Source organism: Pelophylax lessonae, assembly GCF_965119305.1.
Source record: "Pelophylax lessonae genome assembly, chromosome: 4".
Taxonomy (NCBI): domain Eukaryota; kingdom Metazoa; phylum Chordata; class Amphibia; order Anura; family Ranidae; genus Pelophylax; species Pelophylax lessonae.
The window spans coordinates 505038466-505059205 of record NC_138771.1 but is presented as its reverse complement, the minus strand read 5'-3'; the positions used below and the strand labels follow the sequence as shown (position 1 = coordinate 505059205).

The 20740-nt window shown below is 42.4% G+C and overlaps 1 protein-coding gene across 1 annotated transcript in view; it reads right to left on the bottom strand.

Moving 5' to 3' along the window:
- Positions 1-20740, bottom strand: part of PKP2 (plakophilin 2) — a 157004-nt gene that overhangs the window by 1887 nt on the left and 134377 nt on the right. The window contains exons 7-12 of the mRNA XM_082255212.1: positions 16297-16414; positions 13881-14042; positions 12381-12554; positions 4570-4723; positions 2661-2850; positions 2450-2537 (exon numbers count right to left, since the gene is read on the bottom strand). Coding sequence (XP_082111338.1) covers positions 2450-2537; positions 2661-2850; positions 4570-4723; positions 12381-12554; positions 13881-14042; positions 16297-16414 — 886 coding nt within the window. The remainder of the gene's footprint in view (positions 1-2449; positions 2538-2660; positions 2851-4569; positions 4724-12380; positions 12555-13880; positions 14043-16296; positions 16415-20740) is intronic.

Genomic DNA, 20740 nt, shown 5'->3' with positions numbered 1-20740 from the left:
CCCAGTCTTTGAAGGGAGGGGGTCATGCTCTGCTTCAGTATGTCACAGTACATATTGGCATTCATAGTTCCCTCAATGAACTGTAGCTCCCCAGTGCCGGCAGCACTCATGCAGCCCAACCATGACACTCCCACCACCATGCTTGACTGTAGGTAATACACAATTGTCTTTGTACTCCTCACCTGGTTGCCGCCACACACACGTGACACCATCTGAACTAAATACGTTTATCTTGGTCTCATCAGACCACTGGACATGGTTCCAGTAATCCATGTCCTTAGTCTGCTTGAGCAGCAAACTGTTTTCTGACTTACTTGTGCATCATGTTTGGAAGAGGCTTTCTTCTGGGAAGACAGTCATGCAGACCAATTTGAGCCAGTGTGTGGCGTATGGTCTGAGCACTGACAGGCTGACCCCACCCCTTCAACCTCTACAGCAATGCTGGCAGCACTGATACGTCTATTTCCCAAAGACAACCTCTGGATATGACGCTGAGCACGTACACTCAACTTCTTTGGTCTACCATGGCGATGCCTGTTCTGAGTGGAACCTGTCCTGTTAAACCGCTGTATGGTCTTGGCCACCATGCTGCAGCTCAGTTTCAGGGTCTGGGTAATCTTCTTATAGCCTAAGCCATCTTTATGTAGAGCAACAATTCTTTTTTTTCCAGATCCTCAGAGAGTTCTTTGCCGTGAGGTGCCATGTTGAATTTCCAGTGACCAGTATGAGAGAGTGAGAGTGATAACACCAAATTTATCACACCTGCTCCCCATTCACACCTGAGACCTTGTAACACTAATGAGTCACATGACACCGGGGAGGAAAAATGGTTAATTGGGCCCAATTTGGACATTATAACTTAGGGGTGTACTCACTTTTTTGCCAGTGGTTAAGACATTAATGGCTGTGTGTTGAGTTTTTTTGAGGGGACAGCAAATTTACACTGTTATACAGGCTGTACACTCACTCACTACTTTATATTGTAGCGAAGTGTAATTTCTTCAGTGTTGTCACATGAAAAGATATAATAAAATATTTAATGTGAGGGGTGTACTCACTTTTGTGAGATACTGTGTGTATACCTCTATATATATATATATATATATATATATATATATATATATATAGTGCTGCATCTGGCTTTTTTCGTGGTTTTAACTAAGAAAATCTCTGAATTCTAAACTACTGTCTTATGCATAAAAAAAAAAAAAAAAAAAGTTTTTTATTCAGGTGTTAGTTTTGAATATTTGCACATCAAAAATGTCCTATTTTTATTATTTTTAATATTTCATTATTTTTTATAAAAATGAAGCGTAGTTTAAAAGTTATTTTCAGTATTTTATATTCTGCAGCTTTCATTTACTTAGAGATCCTGCCCTGTCAGTTCTTGCTCAGGCACTTTCTGTTATTGGGCGACAATGCTCTGTCCCTGTCTCCCAGTCGAGCCCTAGTGTTGTCACCTTATCACGTGGGGAGACTACGGTACAAGTGGCCTTTTCAACTCATTAAGCAGGCATGGTCCACTGTTGACATCATCAGAAAACACTCCCTGAGAAGTTCCATGCAGCCATTGCTGGAGTGCATGTATTTCTGCAGTTCAGCCTATTGCTCCATATTTTTAATTTTAGTTTTGAGAGGACTTAAAAAGTTACAGATGCCTTATATTACAGAACAGGATCTACGCATTGGGAAATACTGCCTCTTAGTAAAACACCTCCATTCTGAATATACAGTATCTAGTTATAAAGAGTTGGTACAATTATAAATGTAAGTGTTATTACAAACCTATATAAAAAAAATGGAATCCTTAGATGTCACTTTTATCTCATGCTAAAACGTTATGTAGCTCTTAAAGCGTACCTGTATGCTAATAAAGCTGATTATAAATATCACCTAAAAACGGATTATTTCCTAGAATCCATGCAGTTATTTTCCTTTCCATGCCAGTGATTTGGTTATTGCTATGGCATTAGTCACATGGTCTCGGCATGATATGCAGGTGGAGCCAACCAGGGTGGAGCCACCCTAATCTTCTCCATTATTGCCCTGGCAGTGGTCATCAGAGGATGGACGTATTGCACAGATTTTAGTAAAAGGTATGTTTTTCAAATCTTTTGCTTTTCTTACTGGTACTAAAGTGATAATTTTAATAAATGAGAATTTTTATGTCTTTTTATGTACGTTTGAGATTTTAGGCTAAACAAGATAACACTGCCCCACATTGCTTAAATTATTTTGAATAAATCAGCACTTACCAAATTTTTGTAGAGCACGGATATCTCTGTTTTTTAATGTGCTCAGAGCAGGCAGTGTAAACCATACAATATGATTGGCTGCTGTAAGCAACACACACAGTTCCTCTACTTTTATGTCCGAGGCTCTATATTCTAGCTTGTTAATAAAACTCAATGTATTATTTAGGTCAGATGTCCTTTATGGACCTTCTTACCTTCTTGTAGGCACTTTGAAGTTCTTGATGTGACCACATATTGTACAGGACAAGTGAGGCGGCTTTTCCAGCTTTAGACCCCATGGTCCTGAGAAGATAAACTTTTATAATTAGATGGGAGTTGCTGTACAAGTGTCACCTATATATTTATTTAAAAAATGATGAAATGTACTTTATATTTAAAGGGCAATATCATTGTAAGTGTCCTCACCCATCACTGCTGCTAAGATTGATAAGTTTGCGGACACCACCATTTTGAAGGAGGAGCTTTGCATTCTGAGAGTTGTTGCTGATCAGACTGTTGAGGACATAGCACACAGACGCAGCGGTGTCGTTGGCAATGTTGGACTCAGGGACAGTGTCTGGCAAGGCCCGTACTAGATCAGGCATCAGTTCCGTGGCTAAAACAGAGATATGAAAAACAATTCATAAGAAATCATATAGTCTTTACCAGGTCCGTCGCGTCAAGGCAGGCAAAACAAGCAATTGCTTGGGCCCCCGAGCTGGCCTGGGGCCCCAAGACCCAAGACACAGACTGACATTATCCCAAAAACCCAAAACACAAACGCTGCGGTCGCGCGCCGCGCCTCACACACACAGGCCGGCCTCACAACACACAGTCGGCCTGTGACAGGCCGGCGGGCGCACAGCGGAGGAGCGGCATGACGTCACGCGGCGCCGGCTCGCTAGGGGGAGAGTGCGCGGCGGCGCGCATCTGCGCAGTGCGCACCAGCCCCGCCCCAGCCTAGGCGGCCTAAAGCGTGCGCGAGAGTGGCGCCACCCCACCAGGCCCGCAAACTTTGCCAGAGAGAGACACACCACGAGTCATCACATCCTCCTCACACACGTGGACCGGACCAGGCCAGCGACAGGTATGATCACACTGACAGTCTGTCACTTCATTTTATCGTGTAAAAATTGGACATATTGTCCAATTGGGAACAATACCTACCTGTTAACAGACAGCTGGATAGTCCCATAGCATAAGAAAAAAGTCCCCCTGGTATCATCTAGGGCACATGGTGGGGGAACGGGAGGGGCAACTTGTTGTATAGGGGTCACTTAAGTTTAATGAAAAATATAAAGCTGTATAAGATGATCAGAGATCTTAGTGGATACCAGTCTGCCTTGCCTTCTACTGCCCTCCTTCATAGCCCTCCATTACTATATCAGTGCCCGCCTCAATTACTGCTTTCCCTCCCTCACTGCCCCAAATGTGTCAATCCTTCTCGCATTCTCGCAATAGTTATTGTGAACTTTTTAATGTATATTTGATTTTATGGTACACAGTGGTGTTTTTTGCAAATGTTCAATTGTTGAGAATGTTCAAATTTCAAATATTTTTTCAAGCAGTATTTGCACTGTACTCATTTTTTTATTTATATAAAATGTGGGTGAACTTAAACTGTATGGCTATGCTGTGGTTCCTGTAGGCTTTGCGTGTGTGCGGGGGGCCTCCATGTCCATTTTGCTTGGGGCCCCCAAATTCCTTCAAACGGCCCTGGTCTTGTCTACTTCTTCTTTGGGGTTGAGCTCTGAAATCTGGACTGGACAATAATAAAGCTAAGTGAGACTCAAAGTTCCAGGTAGAACTTTTAGCATCTAATTTTCTGAGCTTCTATTACTGTCTGGATCAGATTTTAGACTTTAGGTTCTCTGCAGCCCTGTGGGGATTCTCATAACCCCCCCCCCCCCCAAAAAAAAAGCCATTCATTGCAGATATTAAACAAATTATCATTCTGGACTTTAATTTGTGGCAAGGCGCTTCTATACTTTTAACTTGATAGGGGTTTAACACTTTCAAACGTTATCCAAATCTGAAGAAGTTTATTGGCTTTAGATATACTTTCATTAAATGGCCTAGTCTACACTGAATGGAAATCTGTTCAATTTAGAATGTTTGACTTGTCTTTGTGCATGTTTCCTGCTAGAATCTAAGTCCATATTCTCATCAGTAAACAGACATCTACCCAAACCTTGTCCTTTGTGTGTATTCATGGCTGCAATAGGCACTGTAGAGAATAAGCTCCTCGTAGGCGGGGCCTAGCATATTCATTACCCTCTATATCGCACTTGTCCTTTATAAATAAATGGTATGACTGGCATAATTTTGCACTGACCAATATCATTTTGAAGAGAAGAATTGCGTGACAAGTTCCGCAGCAAAGAAACCGTTGTCCTCTTCACTCCTGGATCGCTTGCAAACATCATATTTCGAATATGCTGAAGTCCATTTTCTTTCTGGACGACCATCTGAGCAACGGAGAACGGCATCTGTGCAAAAACACAACACAGATCACTGATAATGCCAACAGATATTAAGGAATGATTTTAGGCTTTTGGTAGCTTTAGGAAAGGTACAAGTCTCTAATAATTTGATTTTATATCTAGGGAAATGTGTTGGTGAGATGTTCAGGATCTGAACACATTCCCCAGCGATTGTGAGGGTTCCAATTTTTCCTGTCAATGTTTTATCACATGATAACATCTGAGAGCACTTCTGATAAGTTTTCCCATTTCATTTGTGCCCCAAATAGCTGTTAGAATCTAGGTGTACTCCACAAAAGTTATAACAATGACACTGATTTGAATCAAGTTAAGATTAAAGTGAACCTTACAGTTTCCTAAAACATCTGCATGAATTTTCCTGATGTGTCCCATTCTACTGTAACAGTATCATTTTTAAATAATGCTCCACCTTTTATCAATAAAAAGCCATGCTTGAGGCTGGGTTCACACTTATGTGATGCAGGAACCACAGTGATTCCTGTGCGGGTGTCAATGTAAAATGAATGACACCCCCAAATTGGTTCACAGAACACAGTGTGAACTGCGAAATTGGATGGAATCAGATTGCATGGCTCTAAACACCCATGCGATCCAATTCCAGTGCAGACCAAAAAAAGGCTTCTGCACCATTTTGGTGTGAATGTAATGCGATTTGAGCCATACAAAATGTATGGCTGAATTCGCATCACATAGATGTCGCATGTGATGTGCACAGCAATGCGGTGCAAATCACATGCAATGCCTGACATTGCATAAGTGTGAACCACGGCCTTAGTCCAGTAAATTTGCCTAGGCTGGGATGACATCAGTCTGCTGCTGGCGGCAGGAAGCATTCCCACAATCGCCTCTCTCCCAGTGATCAGACTGAAACATTGTAACTCCATAGCAGGCCACAAGGTGAGAGGTTGCGGCAGGGGCTGATCTGCCTCAGACATTTGTGCACAGCACCAGGATTTACATCACTTTGTTATCTCTTAGCCAGGACTTCAGTTTAGTGAGTAGATGTTGACCTTGGATGGTACCCAAACAAAAATTGTGCTTTTCTTATGAGAGAAAGCCCAACCAAGCAGGGGCATGTTGTACCTCTACAGAGAAGCTACTGCTTCTAAACAGGCCCTTTTCTACAGAATGCTAGCTGGAGATGGTGTGGCTAAGTGCCGGTTCACGCTGCTGCGGCGATCGCATGTAATGTCGGAGCGCACTGCTCCTTCATTACATGCGATCGGCTGTGCGGTGCGAGTTTAGCCATACACTTTGTATGGCTAAATTCGCACCGCACCCGCAGCAAAGACGCACAGGACCCTTTTTTGCAGCCGCATCAGGATCGAATTCGCAGCCTTCCCGCATCGCATAAGTGTGAACCGGCACTAAATTCTAAAGACAATAAACATTAAGACTTTTTTTGTTTTGATACACCTGGAAAGTATGTGGCTGTCTTAAACTGAAAGTTCAGGATTAGTTCATGGTAATGTGATATTTTAAAGTGGCTCTAGCACCAGATATGTTTTGATGTTCAGTGCAGCTTCTTAAAACTTTGCCAGTGTAACACTTGCATGCTGGCAGGGGACAGACTTTTCTACTCATGCTGTGGCTGCTTTCCAAAGAAATCATATGACTTAACACCTTTTGTGTTGATGCACCTGGAACATTTTTAGCCAATTTAATGCCCAACTCTGGGCAGAAAAAAAAAAAGATTTCTTGCAGTGGGCTGTGCCCGCACTGCAAGGGTGAATAACTTGTTTTGTCCAGGGGAGAGGGAAAAAAGTTTTAACTTATCTGATTCTCTGCTCCCCCCTTCCCGGTAGACCGTTCTCCCACACAATCCTGCGGTGGATTGTCCCACGGTGTCTTTACTTCCAAAGTAGGGCTATGAACCCTAAGACTACTAGAAAGTGAGGGTACAAAAGCTGCGAGGACCAGTCTAGCTGTGGGGAAGAGTGGAGGATCGGGTAAGTGTGGAGGATCGGGTAAGCGGATTTCCTATTATTGTTTCCCTAGTTATAAACGAGCAAATAAACTTAGATAATGATCTACGTTCCTTGAATGAGGTGGCAATGCAGTCTTCTCCTTCTAGGATTTGCAGAACACTTTGATCATTCCGAAATTGTTTTGGAATTTCTGGATTTTCCCTTTTTTTGCACAAAATAACAATACTGTTTGGTATACTAGCATCGTTTGTGTCTTTGGTTACCCAGAGTATATGCACATATTTATTTTTACCAAGCATCTAGTACACACGTTTATATATATATATATATATATATATATATATATATTTTTTTTTTTTTTTTTTAATGTTATTGTCTGCTTGTTGTTTTATATTGGGGACACAATTACACCAATCATTTTTTAAAGATTTTTTAAAGATTTAATACACACCAGTTAACTTATCACTGTCTAATAGCACATATTTCCACATATAATTTGATTTTAGGTGTCCATTTTATACACTTGGTTTAAGTAGAGCAAGCGCAGACCTGTGGGGGTAGGTGTTTCACCTTCCCCCCTGTTTTTCAATGAAACTTAGAGTTCAATTTGGCTAAAATGTACACATATTGTGTGGTTGCTTTACAATATTTACACATCAGTTTCTTTTTTAGAACTGTCCAAAATTGTCTCTTCTGGCAAAAGCTGATATAATTTGCCTGGCTGACTTTAGATTGTATAAATACCATGTTTTGATGTCAGGATCTCTTGCTTACACAGATATAATTAAAAAAAAAAAAGAAAAAACACCACTGTAGCCTCTCAACTTGTGAGTTGCTTCAAAATTCCAATGTTGCAGCCTAATCACTGAAGGAGGTGGTGTGTCAGATAAAATAAAATAAAATACAATAAAACAGAAGTGTCAATAGATATAAAATTTGTGAGAACAAATTTTTTTTCAGTTTGTGGCATTATAACCATGGATGTATTAGCAGTGAATGCTAAGGTCAGAATTGTATCCAAGGTCCTTAGTAACATTCCACTGATATGGTTTCAACAAGAAAATTCCTTTGTTACAAGAGGAATGCGGCTGTTAGACAACAGTCGTCACCTCTCCCGTACCAGGGAGTACCACATTGTGCTATGTAAATGCTATGATACAAAAAAAACCCATCTAATGCATCGGGGTCAAGCTCCATGTCTGCTGAGTGATGACCCTAAAAGCTTTAGCTAACAATAACATTTTAGTTGAAAGAGACAAAATAGAGGGAATTAATGGTCAGGTGATCCATCACCAACCCCCCCCCCCCTTTCCTTTTTCTGCCCTTTCTGCCCTTAATCCATCAATCACTCCAGCTCTCTATTTGGGGCAGAGAACGAAGCACAATATATTATCCAGGTGTCAGTCATTGTTTTAAAGCACCGACAACTAAGAGGCACAAAGTGCCATACATGGAAATTTGGCTGGTTTAGCACTGTGGTTGTACAGAAGTCGACCTACCGAAATACTTTTGTACAACCGCCCTGTCGGATTTTGTCTGCTCGTTCTGCACTGCAGGCTACAGCCTGCAAGCTCATCAGTGTATTCTGATGGTGGGGAAGTATCCCCACTCTCAGGATACAAAAAAACGACACGAGGATTCCCCCATCCACCTACAATGTGTGGATGGGGAAATCAGGTCAGTTTTGCATTCAACCCCCTGGTTGAATGCAAAAAATTGACTCATCTATAGGCTGCCTTAAAGTGATGCCTTTCATTGGCTAACTAAAGATATTAAAGTTGAACCCAAGTTTGGGAAAAAAATAAAATATGATTCCGACCCCCCCCCCCCCCCCCCTGCCCACCGTACATCATATGTGGAGTGTAATGCTCATTTTGCCCAAGGGGAATGAAATAGATCATATTATTTACTATAGTCCCATGAATGAGGGCATGCTCTTGGTGGAAAGCGGAAAATTCAAAATCGGAGAAGAAAAGCAGATTCAGAAAACCAGTAAGAACCACCAGTTACGTTGGAGATAAAGGTTGTGGGACCATTGATTCTCCCAAGACTAAATGATCAGCATTTCCTGATAATACCATGGGGATGGGTGTGAGGTGCAGCCAGATTGATTTTGGCCACTTCTAGTTGGGCTTTCTTTGTCAAATATTTATAGTATTTTTTATATTTGTATTTAGCCACTAAATAGGTATCACTTTGATAATACCTTTTTTATTTTCCTACCTATGCATTGCTAACAAGGTATATGTCTTTTTTTTTTGCTTTCAACAATTTAGAGGGACTTTTAAAACATATTTTTTTAAAACATTGCAAAACTACTGCTAAAATTGCTTCTTTCAAAAATTGTTATATATATATATATATATATATATATATATATATATATATGTATATATATATATATATATATATATATATATATATTTATATATGAAGTCAGCAAGAGGCATGAAGTTGTAATCTCAGTTTTTTTTATTGAAGAGACATTTCCCCCCAACAAGGATAAGGATCTGTTTGATCTGCAGATCTATCTGGTTACGGCTTCATTGGCTTAAGGTAAATAACCTTCTGTGTCACAGACTCCCCCCTCACCCCCCTTATATTTACCTGAACCCCATCATGATCCAGCGCTGTGCATGAGAGCTGCGGCTCTCCTGGCTTTCCTGGGCATATCATTAGCAGCGTCAATCAACTCCAATAATGAGGGAGCTCGAGGCGGGGCCAAGTCCTGCTGTCTGTGTCAATGGATGCAGCAGCGGGTCTTGGGAACAAGACCACACAAGTGCCCCCAGGGGAATCGGCTTCCTATTGGGGGCACCAGCAGGAGAGGAAGAGCCAGGAGCTCTGGCGGGGGACCAGGGAAGAGGAGGATCAGGCCAGTCTATGCAATTCAGTTTCACAGAGCAGATAAGTATAGACATGTTTGTTATTTGTTTTTTAAAAAAAAGTTTTCCTTTGCAACCACTTTAACCAGCATGAGCATGGTTGTGGAAACCATGAATGCCTATTACGCAAAAGGTTTGCTAGAAATAAGAGCCCCCATCCAATATTTATTTCTGTATTCTGCTTCTTTATGCATGTGGGGAGGCGAGCAATCAGTTCAGGAGGTCAGTTTTTTCTTTAAATATTACTTTTGCATCCTACAGGTTCACCACGTCATGTGCAGGTTTAAGGCATCTTCCAAGCATTTTATTTAAAGGAATTGTGTATTTTTAATGCTGTCCTTTAAGCCACATCAAAAGAACTGCTCCCCACTAAATGTCATCTTTTAATTACAGTATATTGTATTGGTACATGTCTCCGATGGCAGTGTCCTGTTACCCATGCCCTTTTTTAACCAGAAACTTTCAAATTGGTATTGAAAAGGGCCAGAAAAAACTTACAAGATTTGGCTCCCATAGAATTTAATGGGGTACAGACACTCTTTTCAGGGTTTGCAGATTGTGTTTGGCCAACATCCAGCAAATCGAACTTTGCTCAGTTCACACATCACTATTGTTTACTGTTTTTTGGCAGTTTTTATAGTTTAGATACTTCTACCAGCATATTCACTTTACAACAATGAACTCGTCAGTTGTCATTGTCTGACAGTAACTGAGGAGAGACAGTTTTATGTTCATTTTACGAGGCGATGACAGAAATGTCACATCTCTCCCGGATGATTTGTTTTTTTGGCAGAAAAGACATATTGATCTGAAGCCCAGAGAAGTAGCAGACATAAATCACTATGAATATACTGTTATTTTCCCACTATGTTTAGACTAGCACAGTCTGAGTTGCTTATGAACGTATTTATAGGGTGACAAATGTTTAATTTACCGAGCATTAGATGTTGTTTTACTGCTAAATAACATGTCGGAATATTTGCAGCATTTACAAACCACATTTGCTATTCACGTTCAGTATAATGCGTTGTTCTGTTATTCGACTTTCACCTTTGATTGCTACAAAGACCTGCCGCCTCGATATACCTTACTTGTCATTGCAGCAAATGTACACATAAAGAGACCTTGTTCCTAGACTATTCATTTCAGCTACACTCTTCCCATAAGATGATACACTATATTACCAAAAGTATTGGGACCTCTGCCTTTACATGTACATGAACTTTAGGCATCCCAGTCTTAGTCCCTAGGATTCAATATTGAGTTTGGCCCACCCTTTACAGCTATAACAGCTTCAACTAATTTGGAAGGCTGTCCACAAAGATTGGGAGTGTGTATATGGGAATGTTTGAGCATTCTTCCAGAAGCGCATTCATGAGGTCAGGCATTGATGTGGCCGAGAAGGCCGGGCTCGCAGTCTCTGCTCTAAATCATCACAAAGGTGTTCCATTGGGTTGAGGTCAGGAGGAGCAGTCAAGTTCCTCCACCCCAAACTCGCTAATTCATTTTATGGGCCTTGCTTTGTGCACTGGTCCAAATCATTTGGTTGAGGGAGGAATATGGTGTGGGGTTGTTTTGCAAGTTATAGGCTTGGCCCCTTAGTTCCAGTAAAGGAAACTCTTAAGGCATTAGCATACAAAGACATTTTGGACAATTTCATGCTCCCAACTTTGTGGGAACAGTTTAGGGATGGCCCCTTCTTGTTCCAACATGACTGCGCACCAGTGCACAAAGAAAGGTCCATAAAGACATGGATGGGCGAGCTTGGGGTGGAGGAACTTGACTGGCCTGCACAGTGTGCTGACCTCAACCTGATAGAACACCTTTGGAATAAATTAGAGCGGAGACTGTGAGCCATGACTTCTTGTCCAACATCAATGTCTGACCTCACAAATGCACTTCTAGAAGAATGATCAAACAGTCCCATAGACACAGTTTTAAACCTTGTGGACAGCCAACTTAATACTGTGGATGGGCCAACTCAATACTGAACTCTATGGAGTAAAATTGGGATGCCATCAAAGTTCATGTGTGTAAAGGCAGGCGTCCCAATAGTTTTGGCAATATAGTGTATGTCCATTTAACGTGTTTTATGCATGTTATTTACCAGTAAAAGCCTATCTTGTGTAGACATCTAAAAGGCCTGAGGCTACTGCTGGTTACTGCCATCTTGGATTCAATGTCAGCAACCCCAGCAGACTCAGAGCTGTCACTAAATTGGCACGCTATAGTATTTCACTTCGCTCCTCCCCTAGCAGCTACTTAAAAGGTTATGTAAGGAGGTGAAGGGAGGGGTGGAGGAGCTAGGCCACCACAGACAGTAATAAGACACCCCCAAAAGAGGAGAGTGCTATGATGTGCAAGAAGGGAGGGGGCTGTTCTTGGAAATTGACTATTCCTGGAGTAGTCATATTTCTTAGCAAATTTAAAGGCACATTGCAAGGAAATGAAAAACATCAATGGAAAGGAAATACACCGCAGGTAAACATTTCATGGTTTTCCTGTCCTTGCTGTTGCAATTTCTGGTTTGTTGGTGACAGGGTCTCTTTAAAATTGTAGATCTCATTTGCATATGCTGCCACTCTATCTCTCTACCTTCTGCAGAGTCACATGATAGCTAACAAGATATCTTCTTCTATTCAGGACTTTTCTCAGCACAGCAGATGTAAAGGGAGCCCCCGAAGAACTCCTGCATAGGATAATAGGTCATACATATATCTCAACAAAATATAAAATCTAACATCCAAAAATATGATTAAAAATAAAGATTTTAGTACTGAATATAATAAACAATAAATATAGGTTCCCCTTAAGGAAAGCAGTCCTTACCGATCCGTTGCCAGCGGTGAGATTCTGAAGTGACCCCAGGGCTGCTTCCTGAGTGTAATTTCGGGTGCTCTTGGCAATGAGTGACAGGTACATTCGTACAACAATAGAGTTCCATAGCCATTCCACCCCTCGTGGGTTGCTGATTTCTTCTGGTACTGGGCTGTCTCCCCACTGCTGTAAAAACAGGAGAATAGAAAATGATATCTGGGTAATTTAGACAGTATTATAATCATGCAGATTTGAAATGGTAATGAAAAAAACACTTTAGTAAAACAGATTTAAAGTGTTTTTTTTTTTTTACCTGCACCACTTGTTGTGCTTTCCCTAAACCTTACCCGAGTCCTCTTTCGATCCAGCACTGTGCCCATCTGCAGCTCTTCTCTCTTCATTTCCTGCTTTCACAGGAGCAGCGTGTGGGTGGGTGCAACATGGTGCGACAGCAATAGCACACACACAGTGCAGGTGCAATTAGTAAAACTTGTATTGAAGTAAAGGCAAAACAGTTCACAACAAACCTGGTGGGAGAAGGCCCAACCGCAACCACTAATGGATGCCAATAGCGTGTAGCGGAGTAGGTATCAGCCCAACTGACATTGTCTGGCTAAAGGGGCGGAATTCAGCCTTGCTGTCCCATACTCAAATGGGTAGATGTCTAAGCAGATTGCAAGCCCCAAGCTTTCCCCTCTCATCTGGAACCTTTCCCTGCGCCTAAAACTGTCCCTGACAGATGGGTGACCTGTTTCCTACACTACCCACAAGCGAATGCGCATTAAACCCTGGGACCAGGGTCTTAAATAGACTCTGCCACATCTAAGATGGCCACCAGAGTCACATGGACGGCCAGCATCCAATTGGATCACTGCCCTAGTGACTCAGGAAACCATAGAGGAGCCATGTTCCCTGCGACTTCCTCTCCCTCTGCATTGCCGCTGAGGTTGAGAGCCACCTGCAGTGGAGGCAGCAGACTGCACCTGCTGGTGTCAGTCAAATCCTGTTAGGAGGGTGAGGGGGGTGGGGCCAAACTGTGCAGCGTGTGTCTATGGACACGCACAGCCATGCTGGATAGCACACCTGCATGGGTGCTCCCCTCAGCACAAAGCTTGGTAAGGGGGATCCCAGAGAAGAAGACAGCACCGGCAGAGGACTCCAGAAGATAGGGTAATCACTTTAATAGGGAGGTGTTTAGGATACCCAATAAATAACAAATTAAAGAATAAACAGAACAATCTCGTAACATAGATAATGTCTCTAGTGTTCCAATTTTTCAGTTTTATTTATGTATAAAGCACATTGGGAAAAATTTACTAAAGATAGTGCACACAGAATCTGGTGCAGCTCTGCATAGCAACCAATCAGATTCTAGATTGTATTGTCAAAGCTTAATTGAACAAGCTGAAGTTAGAAGCTGATTAGTTACCATGCAAAGCTGCACCAGATTCTTCTTACCAGTTTTAGTAAATCTCCCCCAGTGTATTAGAGAACAGATTATAGTGCACTCACCTCTTTAACCTTCTTGCTACGACCACCAAAACAGCCAATGCTTGAGTCGCTGGAAGCCTCATTCCTGTTCTGTACATAGAAATACTTGCTGTATCGGGCTGGCAGCTCAGATTCCAACTGGTACGACAAGTTGTGCAAGATACACACACAGTTTTCTGTGGCCTAGAATGTAGTGATAAATACATTTTAGCCTAAAATAAACAATTAAATTAATAACTCACTTAAAACTCCAGAGATAGCCATCCTTATAAGGCTTCATGCACTGTAGAAAAAAGCTAAAAACTGCTTTAAAAACGGTGGACAAAAAACACAAATGTTTTTGCATTTTTTGACGGTGTTTAGCACAGTGTGAAAGCTACGTTTAGTAGTTTTAGCGTTAAGGAGCGGGACTGCCGGCGTCCCTAACAACCAGTGAATAGTTGCCGCTTCCTTAGCAATGGATAAGTCATCAAATGGCAACAAAAAATTGTGAAAAAAAACAGCATGGGGTCCCTCCCAATCCATACCAGGCGCTTAGGGTCTGCTATGGATTTTAAGGGGAACCCCACACCTCCCAATCCATACCAGATTCTTAGGTATGTATCTGCCCCCCCTCTGGTTGTGGGGGTGCAGGAGGGTTTATCTGGAAACCTGTACCAAGCCCCCAGATCTTGCCCCCCCCTACTCATTTACCAAAAAAGTGGCAAAAAGTAAAAAGGAATGCACGTCGTTTTTGACAAGTCCTTTATAAAAAAAAAAAAAAAACGAAAACAATGTTCCCCAATGTAGATCCATCATCAATAGCGATGAACGCTGGCCACCGATCTGAAAAAAAAAAAAAGGTCCACACCGTATCTTAAGTTCTTTAAAAAAGAAAAAAAAGAAAAAAGGAAACTGTGCAATGCCCTGAGCTCAGCACATTATCACTGCCCTGATCACGGCTTCACCACCCACACACTAGCCGCTGAATTTCAGTGTTGCAATGCGCTGCCCTCAGTCACATGCCAAAACTATTGAACCCTGTAGGGGCTAATTTTACCGGAGTTAAGGCTCAGAAACGATCTGAATCTTTATGGGCTTGCCAACATGTCCATGAAGTGCGGGTCTTTTTGGTATCCTTACTATCTTTGGCCTCTGGAATCTCCATTATTATAATATAATTGAGTCTCTAGGCTCATTCCAAAATATGTGGAGGGGAGGTTGATTTTCAATGGCAAGATATGGCTACACAAACAGCCAGTAGACAAGCGTCTCAGGATACCTTTTGATTTTAACCACTTTACCACTAGAGCATTTTGCTGTCTTACGTCTGGGCAACTTTTTGCGATTCGGCGCTGTGTAACTTTAACTTACAATTGCGCGGTCATGCGACGCCGTACCCAAATGAAATTTACGTCCTTTTTTTTTCCCACAAACAGAGCTTTCTTTTGGTGGTGTTTGATCACCTGTGCGATTTTTACTTTTTGCGCTATAAACAAAAAAAGAGCGTTTATTTTGAAAAATAACAATATTTTTAACATTTTTTTTATATGAAATTCCCCCCAAAAAAGATGTAAAAACCAATTTTTTTTTTAATTTTTGGCCAATTTGTTTTCTGCTACCCATGTTTGGTAAAAAAAAATCGCAATAAGCGTATTTTGATTGGTTTGCGCAAAAGTTATTGCGTTTACTAACTAAGGGAAAGATTTATGTCATTTTTGGTGTTTTTTTTTTAACGAGTAATGGCGGCGATCTGCGATTTTTTTTGCGGGACTGCGACATTGCGGCGGACAGATCGGACCCTTGACTGACATTTTTGACACTTTTGGGGGTACCAGTGACATTACTGCAGTAATCAGTGCTATACATATGCACTGTTACTGTAAAAATGACACTGGCAGGGAAGGGGTTAATTTTATTGGAGAGGGAGGGGTTAATGTATGCCTGGTGCTTACTAACGTGTGGGGGGGGAGGTGACTGAGTGAGCCAGGGACAGATCGGATGTCCAGCTATGCTGAACACTCCGATCTGTCACTCCCTGTCACTTAGGAGATCCGCCCGCTCTGTTTACACAGGCGGGCCGATCTCCAAACTGGATTCCCCGACGATCGGGGCAGAGCAGCGGCGATCGCCGCGGCTCCTCCCCTGGCCCGACTCCCGCTGTGAATGAAAACAGCGGGAGCGCGCCTCCGGCGGCGCGCGAGCGCCGCCTACAGGGGGAGGAGTCTGGCTACGTAGGTCTACGTCGTCAGACCTACAAGAGCCACTTTGCTGCAGTAGCAGCACAGAGGCTAGTGTTAAAGTGGTTAAAGATAGGCCCAAAAATAATGGACAGGGTAGCCATACCTTTAGATTTTAATTCCTTTGTTAAAACTTAAGAATGATGCAGGTCTGAACCGCTTTTCTTTTACTTTATTATGATGCCCAATGTGAAATCTATTGTTTTTGTTTGAATTACCCTGTCATCTGGTTTGTAGTCAGCGATACTCTTTCTGACGTAATGTACAAGGGAGTCAATGAGGCCATCACAGTCTCTCATGGCTTGTCGTCCCTCCGGGCCTGCTGAGCTCATGTTTCTGTGAAGACAATGGAGAAACTGTCAGACTTCCAGGAAACCATCAACTGCATTTACTCAACACACTATGGGGGTTGATTTACTAAAGGCAAATATACTGTGCACTTTGCAAAGTGTAGTTACACTCTGAGCAGTGTTTCTAGAGCTTAGTAAATGAGCAGAAGCTCTGCTGACTTCCATTATCCAATCATGTGCAAGCAAAAAAACATTTTTTTTTTTAATTTTCCTTGCACGTGATCGGGTATTCTTTTCAAAGTGAAGTTTTAGCTCATTTACTAAGCTCTGCAGCAACTGCCCTTGCAGAGTACAACTGCACTTTGCAAAGTACACAGTTTGTATGCCTTTAGTAAATCAACCCCTATATGACACAGATGAACATGCAAAACATACAGGTGTAAACCCTAACCGGATGACAGTTAGTTTGCGTTAGTCACTGTGTAACAAATAGTTGTCATTTTCCACCATAAAATCCTGTTTTCATCTTTTTTACATCCTTTCTTGCATCTCAGTGCAGCTGATCTCCTCCAGTTCCTTTAAGCCACTTCCTGTCTTCATGCACTTCAGTGATGGCTGCATATCATTATTTTGGACTGGCTCTCTCAAAGTCTTAGGCCAAAACACATCTAGCATTTTGGATTTTGTTACTGCTATAATGCTCAAATAAAAGTCTTTTAATGAGGAACCAGTCAAGTTGCTGGCTTGTACCTGCTATGGATTCCCTGTGCAAAGTGTGTTGGCATGGCTACTTACAACCTCCATCAGAGGCACATAACACATTAAAGGCAGTTGTCACCCTTTAACAGGAAGTGTGTGAACATGGACCTTCATTGCTGAATCACCCGGGATTATTTAATGAAAACTATAGATTAACAAAAAGATTGAAAAAATTTCTGAAGTTGCATTAACCGCTTCCCGATCACCTGCTGCCTTTTTACTGTGGCAGGGTGGCTCTCCTGCGCAAACTGACGTAGACCTACGTCGGTGTAGTATGGTAAGCAACGGGTTAAGTTACTGTCTGCAAAATGTTACAATTATGTATATGTCTGGGAGCGGGGTGTGGCTGAAGTTAGTTGCATGCTGATGTGCAGTGAATAAAGAAGCAACCTGTACAGCCTGTCTGTGTTAATACACTACATTTTGGCGACGAGGATGGCTAGCTTTCTGGATTTACCGGGTATCGGACCGTTTGATGTGTCTGGAGACCACACTAGTCTCTCACAGCGCTGGGACAAGTGGAAGAAGGGATTTCAGCTCTATGTTATAGCCACAGGAGTGACTGCACCTGCTCAGAAGAGAGCCATGTTGCTGCATCTAGCTGGACCTCAAGTTCAGGACATTTTTGAAACCCTGGGAGCAACAGGGGAAGATTCAGACTATGAGACAGCCATGAATAAACTGAGTGAGTACTTTGAGCCAAAGAAAAATATTCCCTTTGAAAGAGATAAGTTTAGACAGGCTGTGCAAGAACTGGGAGAAACCACAGACAGTTATGTGACTAGGCTGAAATATCTGGCAAAGTCTTGTGATTTTGGGACTGTAACTGCGGAGATAATCAGAGATCAGGTCATAGAGAAATGCACATCTGTGCACCTAAGGAGGAGATTATTGAGAGAACCTAGTCTCACACTTACTAGTCTGCAGGAGATTGCAAGAGCCATTGAACTGTCTGAGCTCCAGGCTCTGCATATTGAAACCAAGAACACTGCATCTGTCAATACAGTCTCCAAACCTACCTATAATAATAGGAATATCTGGAGTAGGAAAGAGAGTTTTCCAAAGAGGATTTTACACATCACCTGCAATAAATGTGGCAGGGCGGGACACACAAGTCAGGACTGCACTGTGGTACAGAATAAAATGTGCTATGCTTGTGGAAAGACAGGTCATTTTGCAGCTGTGTGTAGAAGTACAACCAGAGATAACAAAACCAAAGGACAATCTGCACAAGTAAATGTTATAGCTGAGGATAAAGAGAGTGCTCTTGACTGTGAATTTATATTCTCCTTGTGTTCTCTGCAAGCTGGGACATTAACCATTAAGATTGGAAATACAGATGTGTCAGTGTTGATTGACTCTGGAGCTACATGCAATGTTATGGACTTGGCTTCTTGGCACAGTCTTAATGGCAGAGAAAATCACCTTAAATTGTGTAACACCACTAAACAGATTTATACTTATGGCTCCAGTACACCACTACAACTTAAAGGCAAATTTTATACCTCTGTTCAAACACATGAGACTGGTCCTCCATTGCAGACCGAATTCTATGTTGTAGATGGCACAGGGTCGCCTCTGCTTGGTCGTCAAACCGCAATGGCACTAGGGGTGTTACAGATTGGCCGTGATGTAGGCAGCGCAAGAGTGAATATGGTGTCTCCTGCTATTTCTGCATTGAAAGAGGAATTTAAAGATTGCTTCTCTGGGTTTGGAAAATTAAAGGATTTTCAGTTGGAGCTTCACATTGATCCACATGTAAAGCCTATTGCACAGCCAGTACGCAGACTTCCTTATAGCCTGAGATCCCCTGTTGAGCACAAACTGGCAGAGCTGCTAGACCTTGACATTATTGAACCTGTGGAAGGGCCCACTCCGTGGGTATCGCCGTTAGTTGTTGTACCAAAGGGCACAGATATTCGGATTTGTGTGGACATGAGATGTGCTAACCAAGCTGTGCAGAGAGAGAGACATCCAATTCCCACTATTGAAGATGTTCTACATGCAATGAGTGGGGCAAGTGTCTTCAGTAAACTGGATTTGAAATGGGGATATCATCAGATTGAATTGACCCCAGCATCTAGAGTCATCACTACATTTGCAAGCCATAAAGGTCTTTTTAGATACAAGAGGTTGATGTTTGGCGTATCGTCCGCACCGGAGGCCTATCAACATGTGATTCAGCAAGTGCTACATGGTTGTGAAGGCACGCATAACATTTCTGATGATATAATTGTGTGGGGAACAAACACACAGGAGCACGATGAACGTCTCCGTGCAGTGCTAAATCGCTTGAAGGAGAAAGGGTTAACATTAAATGAGAAGAAGTGCACATTTCAAATGAATAAAATGACTTTTATGGGCCATGTGCTGTCTGACAGGGGCATGGGTCCGGAGGACTGTAAAATTAAAGCTGTGTCTGATGCCAGAAATCCTGAAAACCCTGCAGAAGTACGCAGTTTTCTTGGGCTAGTGAATTACTGTGCCAAGTTTATTCCAGATATGGCGACTGTCAGTGAACCTTTGAGAGTGTTGACTCGCAAAGCAGTCCCTTGGAAGTGGGGCTTTTTGGAACAAGGTGCATTTGATGAACTTAAGAGACGGCTGACTTTGGCTTATTTCAATCCTACTGCACACACCCAAGTTATTGTCGATGCTAGCCCTGTGGGGTTAGGCGCCATCTTGGTTCAGAGACAATGCACAGGCGATTACAGGCCTATTCAGTATGCAAGCAGATCCCTCACTGATGTAGAGAGACGTTATTCTCAGACCGAGAAAGAAGCTTTGGCTGTTGTTTGGGGATGTGAAAGGTTTCACACCTATCTCTACGGCCTTGATTTTGAAATCATCACAGACCACAAGCCTCTGGAAGTGATATATTCGCCACGCTCAAAACCATCTGCCAGGATTGAGAGATGGGTTCTCAGATTGTTACCATATCGCTTTACAGTGCGGTACAGACCTGGACCGACTAATGCGGCAGATGCACTTTCCAGATTGCCTGCACCTGTTCATAACCTGGCAGAAGAGTACATTCGTTTTGTGGCTACTAACGCCATGCCTCAGGCATTGACACCGCGGGAGGTTGAAGAATTGTCATCTGTGGATCCGGAAATTGCTCGGTTGAGGAAATGTGTAAGACAAGGGGTTTGGGTGGATTGTGACCCAAGCTATCACAGAATCAAACAAGAGCTGAGTATTGCAGGACAACTAGTTCTACAAGGCCATCGTATTGTGATGCCTAAAGACTTACGGAAACGTACATTACATTTAGCCCATGAGGGCCATCAAGGCATTGTACGCACCAAACAAAGATTACGTGAGAAAGTCTGGTGGCCAGGAATTGACAAGGATGTGGAACGTTTGGTTTCTTCATGTCGAGCATGTCAGTTGGTGGGCAGCAAACCTAAACCAGAACCAGTAACTCACACTGTTCTACCTGAGGGACCATGGGAAGATTTAGCCATTGATCTGTGCGATATTCCATCTGGACACCATCTTTTAGTTGTTGTGGACTATTATTCAAGGTGGCAAGAGGTGGTAGTTCTCACTAAAGCTACATCATCAACTGTAATTGAGGGGTTGGAGAGCATTTTTGCATCTCATGGGTTGC